Source organism: Marmota flaviventris, chromosome X (genome assembly GCF_047511675.1).
Source record: "Marmota flaviventris isolate mMarFla1 chromosome X, mMarFla1.hap1, whole genome shotgun sequence".
In the NCBI taxonomy this organism is placed as follows: Eukaryota; Metazoa; Chordata; class Mammalia; order Rodentia; family Sciuridae; genus Marmota; species Marmota flaviventris.
Window position 1 is genome coordinate 134,638,640 of NC_092518.1, and position 23,687 is coordinate 134,662,326.

The 23,687-nt window shown below is 39.0% G+C and overlaps 1 protein-coding gene across 3 annotated transcripts; it reads right to left on the reverse strand.

Annotated features, from left to right (window-relative positions):
• Positions 1-637: 637 nt before the first annotated feature.
• Positions 638-22,829, reverse strand: Mpp1 (MAGUK p55 scaffold protein 1). Of its 3 annotated transcripts, XM_027923003.2 has the most exons (13): positions 22,588-22,828; positions 16,817-16,867; positions 16,018-16,161; positions 15,599-15,677; positions 14,480-14,565; positions 11,955-12,023; positions 8,084-8,280; positions 6,562-6,668; positions 5,418-5,498; positions 4,199-4,279; positions 2,588-2,790; positions 2,270-2,344; positions 638-1,291 (listed from the first exon to the last, which is right to left on the reverse strand). In XM_027923003.2, exons 1-13 carry the CDS (start codon positions 22,687-22,689, stop codon positions 1,115-1,117), a joined length of 1,452 nt encoding a protein of 483 aa, XP_027778804.1. In that variant the 5' UTR covers positions 22,690-22,828; the 3' UTR covers positions 638-1,114. The 3 variants fall into 3 exon arrangements, with proteins under 3 accessions (XP_027778804.1, XP_027778807.1, XP_027778805.1); XM_027923006.2 differs by lacking the exon at positions 5,418-5,498 and having other exon boundaries at positions 22,588-22,829; XM_027923004.2 differs by lacking the exon at positions 16,817-16,867.
• Positions 22,830-23,687: the final 858 nt, after the last annotated feature.

Below are 23,687 nucleotides of genomic sequence, written 5' to 3' on the forward strand. Positions count from 1 at the left end.
CAAAAGCACTGAGGAGAAAAGTAGATTTGTTACATAGTGTCCCCGGGGTGGAACTATGTCCTGGGGGTGCTATTTGTACCTGCAGACACATGGACTCCTAACTTACTGGTTGGAGCCTGCTAGTGTTATCAGTTCTAGTGCTGGTGAGTGGGCAGGAACCTGAAGGCCTTGGGGACATAAGACTCTGGCAAGGTCTAGGATTGCTTCCAATTTGGTGCCCCAAACCAAGAAAATACAAGCAACACTTTGTGGGAGAGTTTTGGCATGCAAAAAGGGGAACCCCTAAGCTCTAACCAGATATGAAAAACATACTCTGGCACCAGCTCATCTGAGTGTCTGCTTCCCCAAGCTGCACAGCTGGGACCCCATCCTCAGTTTTTTTCCCTATAGGAGACTTGGCAGGAAGCTTTAAATGAGATCCTACTCAAGAGCTTTAAGGTGTTTTGTGTGGGTACGAGACCCTGGAGACCTGTCATGCAGGCACTGTTTTCTGGTAGGGAACTTCTGTTAATTTTAAACTGCATCTAGACGTGAGAGGCATCTTACATTGATAAAGTTGCCTAGGAGTTGAAACGAAGCTGGAGATACTTCCCTTTCTAAGAGGTCTGTGATGCAAATGGAAAACCCAGAGAGATCATTGGCATTTTAACAGCAATATTTTTATTGCTTTTGAGGATTCTCCTAGAGCAGACATTGTTTTGTACAGCTCTTTCATTTTTGGCATTTTAGAAATAGTTGCAGAAGATATTTTCTCTAAAAAGAAAAGATGCCTAGTGTATTTGAAGGTGAAGGAGCTCAGACTTAAGAGGACAGGGTCTGTTGCTATTTTGTGAATCATCTTTGCTTAGCACTTGCATTTTGATGATACTTATTATTCCCAATTCCAGGGATCCTTTTGAAATCCAGATCAATAGGACCCCATCTGTCCAAACCCTAGCCCTTCAGGAACCTGAGCAAGAGCAGTGGATTCTATTGGCCTATTTAGGACAATTGCAGAGAGCTGGAAGCAAACACAGAACTAGTTGAAGTAGCCCTGTTTATCTTAAAAGCAAGGGGAATGGGAGTCCCAGCTGCTGGGGAGAGGCATACAGTGGGTCCTCCCTGTTTTGCAAGCTTAGTAAACCCAGGAGACAGGCACCCATTGTGGAGAACTGCATGCCTGGTCAAAGGCTTCTTGCAGTTTCTTAAGGGTTTCATCAACGTCATTATTGACCAATGAGAGATCAAAATAGTGAGCGTACTGGCTGCGGATGGCCTCAGAATCCTTCTGTAGCTGCTGGAGGGCTTCCGTCTGTAAACAACAAAGAGTAATGGCTGAAGCATCCCGGGCTCAGGCCAAGGTGAGGTTTTAAGCAGGCATTGATTTCTGTTAGTATTGTCCAGTTCCCTATCACCTGTTTTTGTTTTGTTTTTGGCATGATGCTGGGGGTTGAACCCCGGACTTTCTGCATGCTTTACCAGTGAGCTATAACCCCAGTTCTCCCTATCCAACTATGTGAAGGCTCAAACTCAGAAGATATTAATTGCCTGAGGCAGTCAATTAAGAACACTTGCACATCTCACAGGATCTCAAGGTAACCCTGATTATAAATAATCAAAGCCCTTTGGAAGATCAATAGTAGCTGTTCATAGCATGGATTTCATCAGTATCTCCCAGTTAATGCCCTTTAGTGTGCTGCAGAGCCATTTCAGCAACAACTAAGAGTTGTAATCCCAGGGCAAAGATAAATGTGTCCTAAAATCATAGAGGACTTTTTTTTTTTTTTTTGGTCCCAGATCAAATCACCATGAAAACACTGGTCATTAAACTACAGAAAAGTGCAAATGAATGTGACTGTTATCACAAAGGACCAATAACTCTAATATAGAGTTCCTGGAAATGGTAAGAAAAAGGCCAATAACCCAATGGGTAAATGAGCTAAGGATGTGGCCAGATAAAAAGTATGAAATACATTTCTACCTCTATTCGATTGGCAAAAAATGAAAAGTTTGACAAAATTCTATAAGCAAAGGGAAACATTCTCATAGGCCTCTCTTTCCCCATGGCCATACTGTACCCCAGGATAGATTCAGTACCACTTATATTCTTCACAGCTCCCTCTGCTTGCCCTACCAAAGCTCATACCACACCAATGTCAGGACCTGCCACTCCATCCATATGTCTCAACAACAATGACCCTATCTCATTTGCCTCTGTCACCTGAGTTATGGCCTAATGAATAGAAGTACCCAGACTGAACCCTACCAATATTGAACAACCTCTTCCCACCTGAGCACCCTGGTCAGTAGGTGCAATGAACACAATGAAAGGTGAAAGTTCTGCTGTTCGAACAATCTTCAGGGTCTAGAAAGAAAAGGAGGAAAAGGAAAGAAAAAAGCTGTCACAGTGGATTCCTTTTCATAAGCAACCCCAATACTATTTTCTGTCATTTCCAGTACTACTAGTCTTGTTCCAGGCTGACCCCACTTAAAGTATATGAAGCAACTCAGCTCCCAGAAGATTCCCAGGAACAATGCTTTTCATCATCCCCGTCTTCATCCCTTGCATGACTAAACCCATCACTCTTGAGTTTCCATGGCTACCTACCTGGGGCTCAATGTCAAGGATGGCAATCTTGTCCTGCTTATGAATCTGATGCACTGTTTCAAATTTGGTTCCAAACATGTTGCCCTGGTAGCTGCCAAACTCCAAGAACTCATTGGCAGAGATGTTTCTTGTCATCTCCTCTGTTGAAATGAAGTGGTACTCTTTTCCATCTTCCTCACTCTTCCTTGGTGGCCTTGTTGTATCTGTGTGCAAGGACCAAAAATCCCTGATGAGCTCTGGGTCCTTGCCATTTCTTAATGGCTTGGCCTATCATGTCTGTATAGAAACTCTGCCTGAGCTAGAAGGCAGTGCAGACCAGGAATCACCCCATCTGCCTATAGCATATTTGATTTTTAAAAGGCAAAACCTAATGAAAAAATTTTCTTTCATTTTCCCTATATGAAGTTACATATCTCAAATGACCAAATCCAGGGATACTGAAACTTGAAAATGAAGAAATGGCAAATGAAAATATTTTAAATGTGGATCTATGGGCTCTGGTCAGGATTTCTTGGAAATATACTCTTTTATGACCTGGAAAGAAGAGCACTTCAGGTTGGTTTAAACTCACATTGTTAAAAAGTTAAAATGTGATTAAGAGACACATCTATTACTAATATAAATTTTCTAGTAAGTAAAACATGCTCCAGATATTGTAGCTTCAAACAACTTCCCATTGAACATCTCCTTTGCCTTCCACACCATCCCCCTTTTCTCTCTCAACTGGCTCCTTCCTCTCAACCCACAACTTCTTAAAAACTCTTGCCATTAAGCAAAACAACTCTAACTCCCTTCTTACTCAAACTTATAAGGAGCCCATAATGATTATTTCTACTTCCAGACTTGTTCCACTCACTCCTTGACTCAGGGCCATCTGCTTTCTGTTCTGAATATGTCACCAGAATGAGTCTCCCTCTGGACAACTCGTTGATTCATGAGTAAAAAGGCAAAAGGGAGACATAAACGATGGAAAAAAAAATCAGATTCACAATATGGTTTTCTAAGCAGTATCTCTTTCTGGGAATATACACAACTGTACTGTGTAGATTCACTTCTTGATATGAAAGAGTTCTCTGTGCATTTGACTGCTGGCTCTATTCTCCATATCTAAGACTGCTACCATGATTGTTCAGGAGTATCCTAAACACTGCTTTGATTCAGAAGACATTTCATGAGAATTAGAGGCAGTCTAAATGTCAAACTACAGTGACATAATCAAGTAAATTATTATACAAATTATAGTACATCAATTGACTATGAAATAGTTCTCAAAGTGAATTAGAGGACCATGAGAAATTGTTTATATAGTAAAATGAAAAAGTAATACATATAAATTTAATTCTTGCTTAATTTTTTTAAAGCAGAATAAAAATGTTGACCTCAGCTTCTGTTATGTAAAATAGAACAATAAGAAAACAATTTATGTTTGTGAGCTGCAGCAATTGCAGGCACAAGTTTTTGTCTTTCCAAATTTTTAGTTTTTATAATAAAAAAAATAACAAAAATGGCTGCAAAGCATTTCAGAGAGCTGTGTTAAATGTGATAATATGCAATACAGATGCCTGTCCTTCAGGCTTTTGCTTCCCTTCAAGATGCCCAAGAGCTACTTACATGGGGCAGGGTACACAAACTTCTCTGGATTTTGGCTTAGCAGGGCATTCTTAATGTGGCTGCGACCTACCCCACTGGCTCCTGCATGGAGAAAGAAGAAAGGCTTCCATCACTTTCCCCCAAAGACAAAAGCTGGGATGGGAGTGAGGATGGGACATGGATTTTCATCTCTCAGTGCTCAAAATTGCCAACAGGTGTTAGGTGCAGTGGTGCACACCTGTAATTCCAGCAACTTGGGAGACTGAGACAAGAGATGCCAAGTAGGAGGCCAGCCTCAGCAACTTTGCAAGGTCCTAAGCAACTAAGTGAGACGCTCTTTCAAAATAAAAAAATGAAAAGGGCTGGGGATGGAGCTCAGTGATTAAGTGCCCCTGGGTTCAATCCCCAGTACCCTTCCCCCAGCCAAAAAAAATTGCCAGCAAGTGAAAAATGAGTTGATGTTCCATGTGGGCTGGGCTCAGGGTCTTTGAGCTGTTAGAAAATTTGAGACCACAAAGAGGTTTCATGTCATTTGGGGGAGGACTCAGAACATGGTTCCGCAGAGGAACCAACTAAAGTGAGTTTTTCTGTTTACTTTTATAAGTGTATTTACTTTCCTGAGTTTTCCAAAATTAATGGAATGGATTTTAAGCCAGTGGTTTTACTGAGAATTTCACCAGAATTCTAATACAGATCCTCTAACCAATTAATGTTTCAACTGTAAGAATAGGAAGGTCATCTACCCAAGCCCTCATACCTGGGTTTGGAGTAAGGGCTCATTCTGTTTTGATTCAGAGTCACTTGAGACAAGGGAGCTCCCAGGGCTTATGTGGATGACTACACACCTCAGAGTAATTTAAGGGCCCCCACTATGCTATCAAAGTGCTATAACATGCACTTAACCAAAAAAGTGTATCACTGGTGCACCACTACTGCCTGCCAGATGGATGGACAAAGAAGTTTAGGAACAAACTCAATCTAAAAGAATCAGTTTTAAATAGTAAAAACAAATGAACATAAGCCAACTTGTAAGGTTTACTTTCACTTGTGAGGTGGACCCAGATGGAGTATTTTTAAGGACCCCAAAAGTTCTTTATACCTTCCCTATATGGAGAACCCAAGAGACCTCACTCCATTTCTTCCTCACTGCCTTTTTTGGGGTGGGTACATAAAGTAGGCAGGGAAATAAGAGAAATGTGCTCCTGAGCAAGCAAAGCAGTGCAGGGCAATGAGAAGATACCGATCAGCACCAGGGTCTTCCTCTTGAAGGCGGGGAGCCGAACAACTTCCTCATAGGAAACAACATCCAACTGGTCAAAAACTAGAGACAAAAAACCAAGCAAGATTCATTTCCATAGCTGACAAGCAAGGAAAGAGATGAGGCCAAGGAGGTTGGTGGGGAGGAACATATCTGTATTGGAGAAGGGGTCAGGAAAGCCAACTAGAAAGGTTAGCTCAGAAAGATGGAAGCTCTTATTCCAACTCTCCATCCCTCTACCTCCCCAAAATTGATGCCCTGACCATATCTGCTTCAGGTTCTATGGATTGTTCTGATGGGAGTATCCTAACACAGAATAGACACCTTTAATAAATGGTAGGTAAATGTTTTTAGACTATTACTTATTTTTTATCAGCGGTTTGCTTGAACCCATTTATTATCTAAATATACAGTTGGTCCTCCATCTTCATGGGTTGTGCATCATTGGCATCAACCAACTACAGACTGAAAATATTGGAAACAATGTGTCTGTATTGAACACGTACAGCCTCTTGTGATTATTCCCTAAACAATACAGTATGCATCTATTTTCATACCATTTATATTATATTAGGTATTACAAGAAATCTAGACATGACTTAATATAATGTATATGGGAGGATTGCATAGGTTCTATGCAAACACAACACCGTTTTTATGTAAGTAACTTAGGCATCAGAGAACTTTGGTTTCTGTGGGGGTGCCCAAACCAATCCCCCATAAATACTAAGGGATGACCTTGTTATATTTCCAACCATGATAGGTTAAAAAAAAAAGCCAAAAACGCTATATTCTGGGGATTCTCAGACATTGCTGAAGGTGTTGATGCCATGAGTGAAGTGTAAACAGAAAAGCTAGAAATCTGTTCAGTTCATTACCTGAGGCAATGAGCAGGTGAGGGAAAACACTAGTGTTCTTTTATATCTATTATCATTGTCTGTCTGATTGCAATGAGCTTGCGAAGATGAAATGAGTAAGAGAAAACCAGAAGAAATGGCAGACTTTCTGTTTAATGTATATTCCACTGCACACTGCAACATCTCCTTTTTTCTGCTGCCTAAAGAGCCTGGGAAACACCCTAGTGCAGCCAGGACCATGGAGGAGTGAGGCAGTTTGGAAAGCTTACTTGAGCTGTGCTTGGCAAGATACTTGTCTTTGTACTTCTTCTTCTTCCCAAAGGGACTGCAGCTTGGGGCTTCACTTGGAGCAGATTGAGCCACACTTGCCACTCGCCTAGCAGGAATAAATGACCAAAGGGTCAATGGATCCTCAATGTAAAACCCTCGGGACTGAGTGACCCCCCCCCACCCGACACACACACACTATTCTTTCTATACTAAACTTCCAAACTGATTCACTTCCTTCACTTTGTACTGGCTAAAAAACTTTATGTAGCAATGACCCCGCCCCCCCAAGGGCTCATGTACTCCATTCCCTATCCTCTCTGGAATTTTTATGTGGAAATGTTTCCAAGAAGAAATGAACTTCTATCACATGCTCCCCTTAAGGCAGCCTGACTATTTTGGCTGGGTTCTTTCCACCTCTGATGTGAACCATGGGTGGCCATCCCTGCATTAGTGCGAGTGGCATCAGGCAGGGGCCTTAGGCCCAGCACCCACCTCACTATAAGAAATAAACTGCCCACTGTAACCCTATATTACACATACATGCATTTGTAAATAAAATATACACATGCATACATACTACATACACAATCAAAACAACAGCTTCATGAAACAATACCTTTTATGTGTAATATACTAATATTTCTATTTAATATATAAAAAGGAATACTTGTTGCAGTTCACTAAATTGATTTCATGCCTCATTAATAAATTGTAGCCCACAGTTTTATCTCATATTCTCCTGGGTCTTCCTCAGCCTTCTGCTGCTCCTGATCTTGTAATGTTCTTAGTGAGGTATTAGCTCCAAAAAACGCCTAGAAGACACATTTGTTCCTGCTCCAGGCTTTGACCAATACCATCCAGGTTTTGCACTGCATTTCTTCTGTTGCTTTAATGCTGTTTATTTCTACAAAGCACATCCTGTGGTTTAGTGCCATGTTTATAACTTCCCTTCCACTGTATCATCACTGGAGACAAGGTCAACCCAAACCTGGCTTAAAACTCAGAGACTGGTATATGAAACAAACACCTCTTAGCATTGTAATCTTTAAACTGGACTTATTTTGCAGAGGCAAAGGCGGGTTGACAATGGATGTGGATCGTTCTGTATGTGGTATAACCTAGCACTATGTGAGCAATCTGCCTCATGGACAGGAATTATTTTTTCTATGTACCAGTAATCTACATAAAGAACATATACTTAAAATGAAACTGTTTACTGTAGAACTCAGAAGTCTTCCCACAAATTACACGGAGGGGTATATGGGAGGCAGGAGACAAGGGAGGACTTTGTTACTGTGGGACAATCATTCAAGGAGAGCTCCTTTACCTGTAATGAATGACCTGTTAGTCAAGCCTATGAGCTCATTATGCGCCGCTCCACACATTATTTCAGAGAAGCTAGTAGGTCTGCTCAGAACAGAAACTATACACAGCACAACAGATTTTTAAATCTAAGCAATTATTTGTGGCAGGCAGATGCCCTTTCCATCTGTAAAGCCCACCTGCACAAAATTGGCTCACCATTCCTGCAACTCAGGGGAAGGGATCAACCCTGCTGACTCCTTGGAGGAACCTTCAACCCGTCCCTGCCACCAGTTGCTGTCATCCTTGTTGATGATCTGGATAATGTCCCCTGTGACAAACTTTAGCCCCGCCTCCTTGCAAGGGATCAGATTGTCCTTTTTGGGATCATAGTCAAACTGTGCTCTCATGAACATCTGAAAAAAAAGGTCAAAGGAAATTGCAGGTGGCAACCCAACAAGAAACACCAGCATCAGAGCATGTATGCCCAAATTTCTGCTGTATGTAAATAGGGAATGAACAACATTTCTAGAAGACAGTCTAGTAATATGAATGTGTTCCAAGTTTTCAAATGTTGATACCCTCTGGTCCCACAGGGTTATGCATTTATCTGATACAAACCAGCACTTTTAGTAATGTTGTATGGATGAGCACACTCATCACAGAATTATTTTTAAGAGTGAAGTATTGGAAACAACCTAATTTTCCAAGAATAGGGAACTAGTTAAATATGGTTATCTAATAAATGTATTACCACGTAACTGTAAAAATCCATTTTTAGAAGAGGATTAAATGCCATTTAAAATGCTGCTGATAATGATGTTAACTGAGAATATCATTAAACAAAAATGATCCAACCCAATGAAAGAAGAAAAGAACTAATGAAGAGCAAAAAAGAAATTAAATGGAAAATAGCATTGAGAAGATCAACTGTGGCAAAATTGATTATTCCAAAAGATGAATGAAATTCATATAATAGATGAGATACAACTTACCAGTAGAGATCCTAGAGATATTAAAAAGGTTATTAGAGGATATTATGAACAATTTTTCACTAATACATTTGACAAAAATTCCTTACAAAACGCAGTTTACCAAAAGTGACATAACAGGAAATTGAAAGTATGAACTGATAAATCTATCCTTTGAACTCGAATCCATTATTAAAAATTCTGCTCACCTGCCCCCAAACATGCTAGCATGTACACACTCACCTGATGACTTCTTTGGTAAGTTCTTCAAATAGTATTTGAAGAAATAAGGGTAGTCTCATACAAATACAAATAATTGAAAATGATGGTACTTCCTAACCCATTTATAAGACTAACACAACCACCTGAAATTAGAGCCTATTTGATTGCTTGTGATTTATTATGATTTGATTTGCTAATGGTTTTATTTCAGATTTTAACATCTCTTGCTTGAGAAATAAACAAAGATGCCTGCTCTTACCACTTCTATACGATATTGTGAAGATGTGTCTTCTCCCCAATATGATATGTGAATTTAATGCAGGGGTAAACAAACTGTCCAACAGAAAATAACAGAGTTCCAAATAGACCTACAACATGATTTATGAAAAAAGTAATGGTGCATATAATAGAAACAGGACAATTGTTTCAATAAATAATTCCAACTCCATTGATATCCACATGGAAAAACTAGACTTTTTACCTCTTTCCTTATAACATACTACACAAAAATTAATGCTAGATGGGTTTTAGAAGAAAACAGGAGAATATCTTCTTGAACTTGTTGTAATCAAAATATTTTAAAATAAGACATAAAAATGGCTAATCATAGAAGAAAAAAAGTGGCAGTGAGGGTTTCATTAAAAGTTTCTAGTAAGTAATAGCATCACGAAGAAAGTAAGAAAACAAGCCACACAAGAAGAGAACATGTTTGGGATATATATTACATAGGATTCTTACACAGAATAAACAAGGGACTCCTTCAAATTGGTATGAAGAAGACTTTAAGTGGTACCTTTCAAAAGAGGATATGTGAGTGAAAAAAATCGTCATATGAAAAAGAGCTTATCCTCCTTAGTTATTAGAGAAATACAAATTGAAATAAAAAGTGATACTACCACTACCAGAATGGCCAAACGGGGAAAAAAAAAAAACAAAGCCAGATAATTCTGTCTTGATGAGGATGTGGAACAACTAGAAATGTCATCCAAGTGCAATTGTGAATATAAATTATTATAATAACTCTGGACAATTATGTGTCAATATAATCTAAAGATGAATGTACTTGTACCCTACAACACAGCAATTCTACCCCAACAGAAAGGCATAGATGTGTGCACCAAAACATATGCCCAGGAAGGCTCATGGCAGAATTTCATAAGATAAGAGCAAAAATGCCAATAGATGAGTAATTGTAGTATATTCATACAATGAATTAATGAGGATAAATCATATGTTGCTACAAGCAACTTAGATGACCCCCACAAACATGACATTGAGTGAAAAAATGAGACAAAATAATTATTACTATATAGTTCAATTTATATAAATTTGAAAAAGGGGTGAAACCTGTCTCTGGTGTTAGAAGTCACAGTTGTAGTTAGCCTTGAGGTAAGAGGCATGAAGCTTAGTAGCTGCTGGGCAGATTCTATCTCTTGAGCTGGGTGTTGATACAACTTGTGCTCAGCCAATTTTACACTTTTGATATGTGCACTGTGTTCTATATAATGCCCACATATGTCAAAGCTTCAGTTAAAAGTAAATTGACCTTGGGCTGGGGATGTGGCTCAAGTGGTAATGCGCTCGCCTGGCATGTGTGGGGCGCTGGGTTCCATCCTCAGCACCACATAAAAAGTAAAAATAAAGATGCTGTATCCGCTTAGAACTGAAAAATAAATATTAAAAAATTCTCTCTCTCTCTTTAAATAAATAAGTAAATAAAGGCATGCTGTCCACCTACAACTATAAATTTTTTAAATAAATAAATTGACTTAAAAGATGATTATACTATCATATGTAATTTGCAACAGAAATTTTAGAATTGCTTTTCTTTTTTAATTTGTTCTTTCTAGATATATATGACAGTGGAGTGCATATTGACATATTATATATACATAGAATAAATATAACTTGTTCCATTTAGGATCCCATTATTGTGGTTGTATATGATACATGTGATGAGAGGGCTGTGGTTGTGGCTCAGTGGTAGAGCTCTTGCCTCACATGTGTGAGGCACTGGGTTCAATACTCAGCACTGTATATAAATAAATAAAATAAAGATATTGTGTCCATGTGTAACTAAAAAAAATTAAAAATACATTCTACTGTCATGTATAACTAATTAGAACAAATAAAAAAATTTTAAATAAAATCTACGCTCTTAGAAATTTTCTCTTCATATCAACCCCATATTCTAGCACAGTGATTTGTGTACAATAGACTCAAATTTTTATAAGTGCTCAAAAGAATCTCCTCCTTTACTTTGATACTATTAACCATTGGGCTTCATGATTACTATTTTTAAAAATATTTATGTTCCAATTTCCTTGGTGAAACCTGGCATATCACACAAATTTTAATTTGCATTTCTTTGATGACAGATAAAATGATTATTTTTTCACATGTTCAATTGTATTTGTAGTGTTCCTTGTATAAATGATCACTTCATTCTTGACCACTGGCAACAAAGGATCATGAGTAAGGCTGTGATCATGCCACTGCCTGGTTGATATTCTACTACTGTCATCACTGTCTTGTGCCTCCGGGAAAAGTAAATGAGCTCATGTATTTTAGTTTACAGAGCTTCAGACAAGCAGCTTAATACTTTTGAGATATTTAGACCTTTAAGTTAGAATCACACCAGGTGTGGTAGTGCACACCTATAATCCCAGCAACTTGGGAGGCTGAGGTAGGAGGATTGAGTTCCAGGCCAGTTTCAGCAAGTTGGCAAGGATCTAAGCAACTTAGAAAGACCCTATCTCAAAATAAAATATAAAAAAGGGTTGGGGAAAGTGGTTAAGCACTCCTGGGTTCAATCCCCAGTACCAAAAAAAAAAAAAAAAAGTTAAAATCATATCACTTATAATCAAACTTTCAACAGAGAAAAAGGTGCCACCTACCTGTAGTGCAGGAAGACGACTTTGCTGATTGGGAATTACTTTTAATGAGATCATTCCTTTAGTTTCTTTCTATTAAAAAGTAAATAAAAATAAAATTGTAAGGGTAACTGACTTGCATGATTCTGGGTTCTATAAAGTTATTTTCCCTCTCAAAGCCTCAGGATTTTCCACCAACAGCTATATTTCTACTACATTATGGGGTACATGACAGTTTTTTTGTTACAGGAGGACTTGTCCTGGAAAAAGACATACAAACAGTAATGAAGAAAAAGCTGATGACTTTCCCTGCTCTCTTGACTATCAAGGGATCCCTGGAAATTCCTAAAATGAGTCCTGGCACACATATATCCACATCTTTCCCCACACCAATGATGATAGCATTACAAATATTTACATTATTCTATAACTTGCTTTATTCTGGCATCACTTCAGGAATATACTTTTAGGTTACTGCAGGAGGCCCTCACTCATTATTTTTCATGGCTCTGTAGCATTCCACATTTGAGATGCATCACAGTTTATGCAGTTTTCACTCCCATCAGTAAGCAAGCAGATTGTTACCAGCTTTTTCATATAATCTACCACATCAGACATTCTTGAACATATATGCTTAGATATTGATATTTTGATTTTTATGGAACAGAATCCCTTGGTGGAAATGTAGAATGAAATGGTATGAACATTTTGAGTTTTTAATATTTATTTTTAGTTGTAATTGGACACAATACCTTTATTTTATTTATTTATTTATATGTGGTGCTGAGGATTGAACCCAGGGCTTCGCACGTGCTAGGTGAGCACTCTACCACTGAGCCACAACCCCGGCCCAACATTTTGAGTTTTAATAACTGTCCTCAGATTACTTTTCTAAAAGATTATAACAATTACATTCCCACAAGGAGGATATGAGAGTCCTTTATCCATCAAATTCTTCCCAGAATTACATATTAGACATTTCTTTTTCATTTCTGTCAATCCAATAGATGGACAGTAGTTCATGGTTTCTTTAAATTATAAGTTGTTATCATAACTAATGTTGAATATCTGTTACTTTTTCTCACTTTCTTTCAATTTGACAAAAATCATACTTATATACTTATATATACAGCATGTTATTTTGAAATATGTAATAGATTGTAGAAAGAATAGGGTGAATTAACACACATATTACCTCTTTTTCGGGGGGGGTGAGAACACTTAAAATCTACTCTCTTAGAAATTTTCAAGAATATGATTCATTGTTATTAACTAATAGTCACCATGTTGTACAGTATATCTCTTGAATTAATTCTTCCTGTCTACCTGGAATTTTGTATTCTTTGAACAACTTCTCCTCATTATCCTCTCCAAACCCAGCTTTTGGTAACTATCATTTTGATCTCTACTTCCACATAATGTCCTCCTGGTAATGGAGACAGAAGTTAAAATTAAAAAGAAATGTTAATATGTAATTCTGGCAAGAATTTGGGGATAAAAGACTGTCATATATTCCTGGTGGGAATGAAATTGCTATAATTCAATGGATGCAAATAATAATAGCTATCCTGAATGAACTAGGAGGACATTACATTCATACTATTTGATTCTATATTTTCACCAAGGGATTCTGTTCTGTAAAAATCAAAATATAAATATATATATAAACAACAAATGAACTTATTTATATATGAAATATAAAAAAAAATTCATAGAAGTCCAGAGTAGAATGGTAGTTACCAAAAGCTGTACATACAGGAGAGAAGAGGCTTTCACCAAAATGGTCTCATAGGGAATAGGTGGAGATATAAGTACCCTCATTATTTATAATATTCCTTTCTCTCTTATTGTCTAACTTTTTGCTGAGCCCATTGGAGCCCAACTGATGTAGTTATTAGAGGCCCAAGGAAGAGTAGAGAAAGATGGCAAAAAATCAGGAGGAGCAAACATGATGGTGAGCAAACATCAAGTACAATGCTGCATATAATAAGTGCTGAATATAAACATCACGCTCAATTTTTCTTTTTTTTAGTTATAGATGGACATAATATCTTTAATTTATTTATTTATTTTTATGTGGTGCTGAGAATCGAACCCAGTGTCTCACATGTTCTAGGCAAGCACTCTACCACTGAGCCACAACCCCAGCTCTCAACTTTTCATTTATAATATTCCTTTCTCTCTTCATAATGGATCTTTGTTTCCTTGTTTTGCAGACGAGGAAATGAAGGCTTCAGAGAAGTTCATTCACTTGCTCAAAGTCACAGAGCCAGAAAAAACTAAGGTTGGGATTCAGAGCTGCCATTAAAGTGCAATGTTCTTTCCATCATACCAGATTGATGCTCTGGGTTATTTGTGCTGCTTTAGAGTTTTTACTAAATGGTAGCAAAGAAATGTCATTTCTTGTAAGAACAAAGATTGGAAAAGATAATAGCTTCCTCAATAAGGTACAGAGATTCTGGCAGAGAAATGAGGTGTATTGATATCAGTATGCTTCAACACTTCATGAGGACCATGAAAAATCTTCTTCTAGCACGGAAAATACCTACCATTGCCTTTTGCAGCTGATCTACTGAGTGATTAGTCACATTTGTGCCATTGATTTCTAGGATCTCATCTCCCACATGAAGAGAGCCTGCCATGAAACATACAATCAATGCACAGAATAGAGTTTCAAACAACAGCTGTCAATACAATTCAAGATAACAAAAAAAGAGAAATCATTATCTAGAGCATGTTTTAAAGTAGATTGTGTAAAATACTCAGGATTAAAAACTTCCAACCATGAGAGATGTCCTATTGAATCCCCAAGGGATGTATCAGGTTGCTCAACAATTCAAGACTATCTTATTCTCCTTGACCTAAGTCTTTCAAGAGCTGAATAAAAGTACCTTGTTCTCAAATTCCTGGAACTATAATGGCTACTGACTTCAGGAGACCCTGACACACATGCATATACTAAAAAGAATAACAAAGCAAGGCAAAAAAACTTATTGTTTAGTTAAAAGTCCGTCTATGTGAAGAGTAGTTATCTATATTGGTGTCACCCTGGATAAAAAACAAAGCTCAGCTAAACATAAAAGGCTAATTGTTCATTAGATAGGAAACTTCCAGGCAGCATTCAAAGTATGGAATGGATCAGATGGCCAAATACAGGTTATCATTAGCTGCTGAAAACGTGCTGTATTTTAGCATATTATTCTTTTCTTTCATCAGTCCCTGAGGTTGGTTTTACCAAATGATGTATCTGAAAATTGAATGCACTTTAATCTTAAGGAAACACAATACTTAATTATTATTTATTTAATATCTGCTTTCTCAGTTAAACTGTTAACTGCAGGAGAATAGAGATGATCTGTTTTCTTCACTGCTGTATATTCAAATCATAAACAATGAGTGGCATATAGTAATGGCTTAAATGTTAACTACCTGGGAAAATATCAAATATAAAAACATGTATCAGAAGGCTCAGAGGGAGAAATGGTGGCAGTAGGCAATTCATACTAAGATTTTCTAAAGAACTAGTTATTAAGCCAGAAAAATTTTCTTGGCACAGTCACAAAAATGTTATCACTTTTGAAGATCATAGGCTTCATGTCCCCTACCACTGAACAGGGGATAAATGATTAATCCTGGCTTAAAACGTGACCAAGGACCCCACAAAGTACCTTGTCTATGAATCATGCCTCCATGAAGGATTCTGGCAACAGTGCAGGACTGCTTTTCATTCAGCTTTAGAGTGATCCCCTGAAATATAGGAAATGACACAGTCAACTTCATTTTAAGCTATCTTTAAAACAGCTTAAGGCAATTTTTTAGGAATTTTTTTTCCCATCTATATCCAGAACAGTCCTCTACTAGAATGGGCAGAAAGCCTACTTTGAGAGGAACTTTAGATGGGGACAATGAGACACAATAGTGGAGTTGGCTGGTTTCCTAACTTCATGAGTAGCCTTATGCAATAATTCTTTTTTTTTTTTCTTTTCTGAGGAGTTTTTCCCACATTTTTCTTGGCTGCCTTAACTCTTGCGGCCCAGTGACATACAGTGGAGAGTAAGTAGCAGGTGATAATATGATAACAGATTACCATGGGCTCCTCTGTGACCTTCTCAAACTGTATGAGACGCACTTTCCGCACCTCTTGTCCCTTGGCCTGGGCAGGGCTACCTGGGGCAGCAGACCCGTTGGTGTACATATCCTCAGTTACGGCATTCAACTGGTTTGACACAGTCTATAAAGTCAAAACAACAGAGTAGTGCATGAAGTAAGGAGCAAAGGCCCATATGCTCAGTCCATAATCCACAATCCTAAAATCCAAAAGGCTCTGAAAACTCAGTTGTTTCTTAAGTTTAGCATCCAATCTCATTTGAATCAATGAGAAGCTGTTTGTAAGCTTGATTTATCCAAATGAACATACATGTTTAACTAGACTGCTATAGACATATTAACATGTTTGATTTACAGGGTGCTCCCATAGACCTTGCTGGGAGTATTAATATATATATATATCCATGTTATATATGGATATGGATATATATTTTTCAAAAACTTCTGAATGTATTCAGGTGGGACTGTGGCTCAGTGGTAGAGCACTTGCCTAGCATGTGTGAGGCACTGGGTTTGATTCTCAGCACCACGTAGAAACAAATAAACAAAACTCTATTGATACATTAAAAAAAAACAACAAAAAAAACTTCTGAATCCAGAAGCACTTCAGGCCCCAAGGTTTAGCTTTCCAATATGGTATACACATGTACATACACTGCATAGCAAACATTGAGAGTGGATCTAAATTAATTCATGACAGGAGAGGCAGAAAAGGACAAGTGCAGAGAGAAAAGTGAACACAGATGACAATGTTTGTTCCCATTCTAAACAATAATTACCTCTCCAGTGATAGGCACATTAATGAGTCCAAGCCCCAGTTGGTCTCTTTTCTGCATGACAAATGGTACTGGGTCAATCATATAAGCATAAAGAAAAATAAATATTGGTCCCTCCTAATTTTACAGACAAAATACAATTACAGATGGATTTAGACCTAAATGTGAAAGGTAAAACAATCAAGCTCTGAGAAGAAAACATTTCCCTAATTGTGAAGTAGGTAAAAGGAAGTCTTATATATGACATAAAAGGTACTAACTATAAGATGAAAACTAAAAAGATAAAAAGAGTTTATGATTAAGGCGCCTGTTCATCAAAAACTCCACTTAGGTAGGCAAAGTAGTACATGGACAAGACATGGGAGGCAATAATCACAGATGTAAGCAATTGACTTAATTAAGCCTAAAATCTCTCTTCAAAAGACAAAGAAAAGCCCAGCATGGCACACCTGCAGTCCCAGCTACTGGGATGCTGAGGCAAGATGATCACTTGAGGCCAGGCGTTTGAGACCAGCATGGGCAACATAATTCAATAATAAGATGACAACTAAGTGAAAAGATAGGCAAGACATATGAACAGATTTGTAATCGAATAAGACACATGAACAGCTGACAAACACATGAAAAAGTGTTCACCTTCACTGTAATCAGGGGAATATAAATTAAATTAAAATTACAATGGCATACCACGCCCCCACTAGGATGGCTAAAATGAAAAAGACAGAGGATACTAAGTAGAAACCCAGGAAACATCAGAATTAGAATGCTGGTAATATTCTATATCATAATGGGGGATGGATTTCACAGGAAGCATTTGCTAAAACTCATCCAATGGTACTTTGTGATTTTCCCCGTTTATACTTCCACCTGCAGGTGAAATATTAAATCCAAAACAATATGGCTGGGCTGGGGATGTAGCTCAGTTGGCCTCACATGCACAAGGTGCTGGGTTCAATATCCAGCACCAAAAATAAATAAACAAATAAAAGAAGAAAAAACAATATGTCCTACTAAAGAATGAGAAATAGTCCTGGGCTACAAAAGTGACATAGATGTGATAGTTTAGTTTGTGGGTACAAACTGAAAGTGGATCCAATGGTGTACTTATGAGCTCAGAGGAAAAAGGACAGGAAGATGGGAGATAAGGAGATCTGAGGCAGAGGCTTTTGGATAAACATATGTCTCATAACATACGGGTACTCTTTGTGAAATATAACCTTTTAATTTTGATTTTAAGCTTTATTTCTAAGGGGTAAGTAGAAACTCTGATAAGATGGTGAGGTTTGAAATAGTGTTACTTATTGGGTGACCTCAAATGAGGGAAGTTACTGAGAAAGAAAAACTGCCTCATCTAGTAACTACAACTTAAAAAATCCCTCACATGACACAAAGTCATATGGCATTGCTCTCATAACAAAATTTGAAAATTGACTTAGGCTAGCTGGAAGCACAGAACTTCACATAACTCCAAGGTACTCTTCAGTACATGACTCAATCATACATTTAGCACTATATGAGGGGGGCACCATGTAGCACTGAAAAAAACAATGTAAGAAAAAGTATTCCAGCATCAGAATAAAAAGTGAAAATGAATATATTCATATATGCTTATGAATGACAACTCTAAAAGGAGACATAAGAAATGGTGGTTGCTTTTAAGGAAATGAATTGGGGACTTACAGGATGGTGTGAGAAGAAAATTGTTTCCCAGATTATGAACTGTGTTTGCATTAGATAGAAATTAGTAAAAGTTGGGTGTGGTGGCACACACCTATAATCCTAGTGGTTCAGGAGGCTGAGGCAGGTGGATCCCAAAACCTCCCCAGTGGATATCTCCTTTTGAATCAATGGGGACCATCCTACATTGCAAAAGGGACTAGAAAAATAAGAATTTAGTTGGATACTTTACATCCCAAACAAGATCAGGGATCTGTACGTGAGAAGTGGGATGTTGGGTTGGCAATCAAGTATAATAATATAAACACTGTTTACTGATTTTCACTTTTTAAATTTAATCCTGAAACAATTATAGAGAACAGATTATAAATGTCAGCACCATGGAAATATTAAGACATTCATACACATGATAAAGAGGAGAAATCATTAAAAAAAAATAAAGGGAAGGGGCCAGTAATCTTCTCCCCTTAAAAATGGAGAGTTCCAAGAGGTAGTATCTGCACTGGTTGAACAACACATCAAGGAATAAATGTATAAAGTTCCAAGAAAGCAGAAGTTGTAAACTGATGGGCCATAAATCTGTTTTATTTTGACAGTGTGTCTTTATTTTGTTTAGTAAAAATCAGGAGACTCCAATTCTCCACCTGGCCCAGTTCTCATGTTCTGCACTGCTGGTTAGTCCAGAGACTGGTGTCGGCTGCAGTAACCTTGCACCTGGAATGTTATTTTCCTTATACACAAATGGTTTCACTCACCTGATCCATGTAAGTTAGACTAAAAGTACCTCTGGATGACTTGACCTTTTAAAAACCATGTGAAGAAAAAGCCACAGGCCTGTGAATAGCTAAAGTGAAGAATTAGTCTGCAGTTTTAAGATTTTTCTATGGTTCAGTAAAGACCAGATGGTATAGACACACAGGTCAATGGAATAGAATCGAGGATTCTGGTTTATATCCTCTTATCGATAGTAATTGTGGGGCTGAAAAAGCTAAAAACCAAACTTACAAATGAACTCTATCAGTTAATCAGCAACTATTATTTATGTATGTTAGCAACCATAGTATATACACAGGTGGCCACAAATTCTGGAAATTCACCATATACCTGGAATGTACCATTAATGAAGCATTTATAATGATTCACCTGTGATTCCTGGCTTGGTGGGTTCCTGCATCATATTCTCTCCTTGAACCCTCACAAACTTTGAAGTCTGTGCTTATAGTTTAATTCCTGGAGCCAGAGACTTACTAACCCTGAAAGCTCAAACAGTTTTCTAAGGCATTTTATGCTTCCAAATATTGATCACAAAGTGGAAATAAGAATTTAATTTAATGAGTGATGTTACTGCACACAAAATCCAGCACTGGCTTAATGTTATCATGGGAACTCAGGCTAGGTATCTAGATGTGTTCTTGTTTGTGGAATGGTGGTATTTAGGCTTCCTATTTTTCTTCAGTGGAAGGAGAAGCATTTGTACATGTACAGACTGCACTGGATAGATGAAGCACATTGGAAAAGGATCTTTAGACACTTGGTCTTTGGACTGATGTATGTGTTCTCAGATGAATTTAGTGCTTGAGAAACAAAGCACCTAGTTAATGTATGACTTTAACATAGTACATGCCAGAAAATTCTGGCTCTTAGGCCTCCTTCTCTCCCCAGTACTTATCATTTGTGGTTAAACAGTGTTAATGTCTTTCTAATTCCTTGGAGTACTATTGGTTTCCTCATAGTTTCTCTTGTTTTTTCCCAAAGTGTAACAGGATATTGCCCATATGAAGACCGGATATTTCTGGCACCTGGGCCCAAGGCCTGTATGACAGGCGGGCAGGTGTTGTTGGGCAGCCCCAGAGTCTGCTGTTTATGATATCCCCTTGCTGTTTTGGACTGGGCCTTCTAATTCTCCATGTGGAAGCAGCTGGCAAAGAATCTAACAGTGGGCTGAAAAAATGTTTGTTCTATCCAATGGTCACTGGTAAACTGTCACTTGCTCTTAAGTCAACTGTCTGGATGAGGAATCCAACTTTAGTTGCCCCTGCTCTATTCACTGTACCACCACCGACCCCAAGCCAAGTTTGTTTTTAATCTCTTTTTTGATTCTAACTTCCTTTGAGCAACTGTCTCTGCCCTTTGAACCCTGCTGCAGATGTTTCCTCCGAAGGAGGCAGGAGGCATAGAGTTCTGTAGAGCAGTGAGGGGTGCCCAGCACCGCTGAAGCCTGGATTTTGCATTATCCAGGATGAATGGGCAAAAAGCACTCCCAGTAGAGGGAACAGCCTGTGCAAAGACACAAGGGTTCTTGCTCAATGCAGCACATTTTGCCATGGCAGGAAGCTGTCTTGCCTGTCTGTGAGGTGCATGATCAGTGAGTCTGCTCCTAATTATTTATTATTTTTTCTGAGAAAGAACTTTTGCATGAATCTAATTGCTTTATTTGAGAAGGGGCTATTTCCATTCCAGGTTTTTGTTTTCACAGAATGAATACTAGAAAATAAAAATTTCAAATTATTTACTCCTCTCTCCAATTTTCCCTGTATGTGGTAGGATCTGTCAGTCTACCTTGTTCCCTGTCCTTCACTTTCAGGATCTTTAAGACTTTTTTTTTCAAGACTAAAAAGACAGTATACTTTGCAGATAGGATCTGGTTTTATTATGATCACTAAGGGCCAAGTAGATAAAAGTTTTATCACATAACTTCTGTTGTTTTGTACCTCATCTGTTCTCCCTAGATAAGACACTGAACTAGAACATAAGGAACAGATATTCCCCTCAGCACTATTGATATTTTGGGTCTTATAATTCTTTGCTGTGAAAAGTAATACCCCCTTAGTTGTGACAATCAAAAATGTCTTGAGGAATTGTCAGCATGGGAGGAAAAAATTCAGTTGACTTATCACTCATGTACAGGTTTTCCCTGAGCAATGAATTACTGTAATCTTTCAGTGTTACTAAAAAGAGACTTTGGGTGTGGAGTACAGAAAGGCAAGATTAAATAACTATTTCCAAAATTGGCTGGGGAGAGAGGAAGTGATGCCACACATTAGGAAGAGGAAATAAAGTCTCTGAATTAAGGAACCAGAATATAACTTTTGTAATACAGAGTCTTCTTGTTCTTCAATTTTTCTTTTTTTCCTTCATATAAATAAATACATGTGGGAAAAACACATAATAGGTTTTTGCTAAAAAGTCACCTTCCTTGTGATACCTTTTCTGCTTCATTTTTTCTTCATAGCACTTGTCATCATCTTTGAATATTCTGTCTAGACAATGGGTATTGTTTAGTATCTGTATGGGTCCACTACAAATGCCAGCTTTGCTGTATCCAAAGCACTTTCAGAAAGCTCTCAAATGAAGTGAGTACAGAGTGTGAGGAGCAGGGTTCCAGTCCTGTCCAGGAGGGGAAGGTGGCTCAGTGCTGTACCTTACTGAGTTTGGGGAACACCTGCTACACAACAGAGAAATACAACCTCCTCTGAGGGCCTTTTGGAGAGCAGAGGTTAACAGCTTTTCTTTTTTTCTTCTTCTTTTTTTTTAACCAGCCATCCCTGTTATATCATTGCCAGAATGACCTTCAAAATGTTAGGATTCCTTGTTCCATCCATACACAGAGGCCACCCCATTTGCACCTAGCAGAAGGAAACTGCCTAAACGCAAAGGAACAGTGAATGAGCTCTTTAGAGCTAGAAGTTGGCTTTTACAAGCATGTCTGTTGACCCAAACACAAGCACTCCAAAAACCTGGCAGACCTACTCTTGGATGTGTTCCTTTAAGTCTTTCTGTTACTCATTTCCGTCCACGAGGAAGTTTTCCTTGACCTTAATAATTGCTCTGCCCTGGCTGCGGCCTCTCCTGATTTCCACCTAGAAGGGCTGCTGTGGGCAAGGATCCACCGCACCCTGAGCCCAGCAGGAACCTGGCCAAGAGCTCTCTGGGTTCCCCCACCCTGCTGACTGCTGAGGCCTCCTCCCAGGGTCCAGGACACCCAAGATCAAACCATACAGAGATACGGACGTAAGTGGGGAAAATCCCGCGGCGGATGTCCAGGCCTGAAGCCGAGCCGCAGCCCCGCACCCTGGGGACCCGAGGGGCCCGCTCACCTCCGGCCGGCTGCGCTTCTGCAGCAAGTGCTCCAGGTAGAGGTCAGACAGCGCCGTGCGCATACTGCCCCCACCCTCGCCCTCACTCGACTTGAGCGTCATCCCACAGAAGCGGGGACACCGGGACGTGGGACCAGGCAACAACAGTAGTGGGGAACCTGGGGCCTGCGGGGTGGCGGAGGCGGCAGGGACGCGGCGGCGCGACTGCGCCCTTCACCACACTGCAGGCTGACAGCAGGGAGGGCAAAGGAGGAGCTCCGCCCACGCTCCGCCCAACCCCACCTTCGCTCCGCCCCTAAGCCTTCCCACGCCTTGGCCTCCGAGGCGCCCAGCCCCTGGAGAACGCAAAAAAAGCCATAAGGAGGCACAAGTATGCCCAAGGTCTCCCACTGCAAAGCATGACCAGAATGGGCAGTGGCCCCCAAACTCCTACTGGTTGAGCACGCAGTCCGTGCGTTGTCCAGCAGTAATAGGAAATATATACGTATCCTCTTTTTTTAACCCACCTGAACCACAAGGTCTCAGACCCCCAGCTCCTGGGGGAGGTGATCCCAAGGAGCGATTTGTACATTCACGAAAGCGCGTGAAGCTGTAATCAGCCGCTTATTGAAGCTTGAAGAATGTAGGAGGTTGACAAACTTCGGGCTGTTCAGATAAATGGATGCGGGTACAACAGGGCCAATGCGTACTTCAAGGTTTGGACATTACAAAATGCCTTTAGGCTCCTGTGCTCTTGAAACACTTGTCTTTTTCATCGCTGTATACTGTTCAGTGATGAAAGATTTGATTACCCTCAAGAACAAACAGGTTTTACTTATCTTGTGAATAAGAAATAAAATATGAATGCCACAAAATTTTTAAGGAAAAAAAAGCAGAGGGAGCACACATTCTTTGAGAATCTTAAAAGAGGATCCCTTTGTACCCCAATGCCTAGGAGAAACTAAAACTGCAGTCACACTGGTGAAAGGCTTTCTGAAGAAAATGTATGTGTGTGTGTGTGTGTGTGTCTGTGTGTGTGTGTGTGTGTGAATATACATATAGCCTCAATTTGCCATGTTAATGGGAAAACTCACTACAGGTAAAAAGTATTCAATGTAACT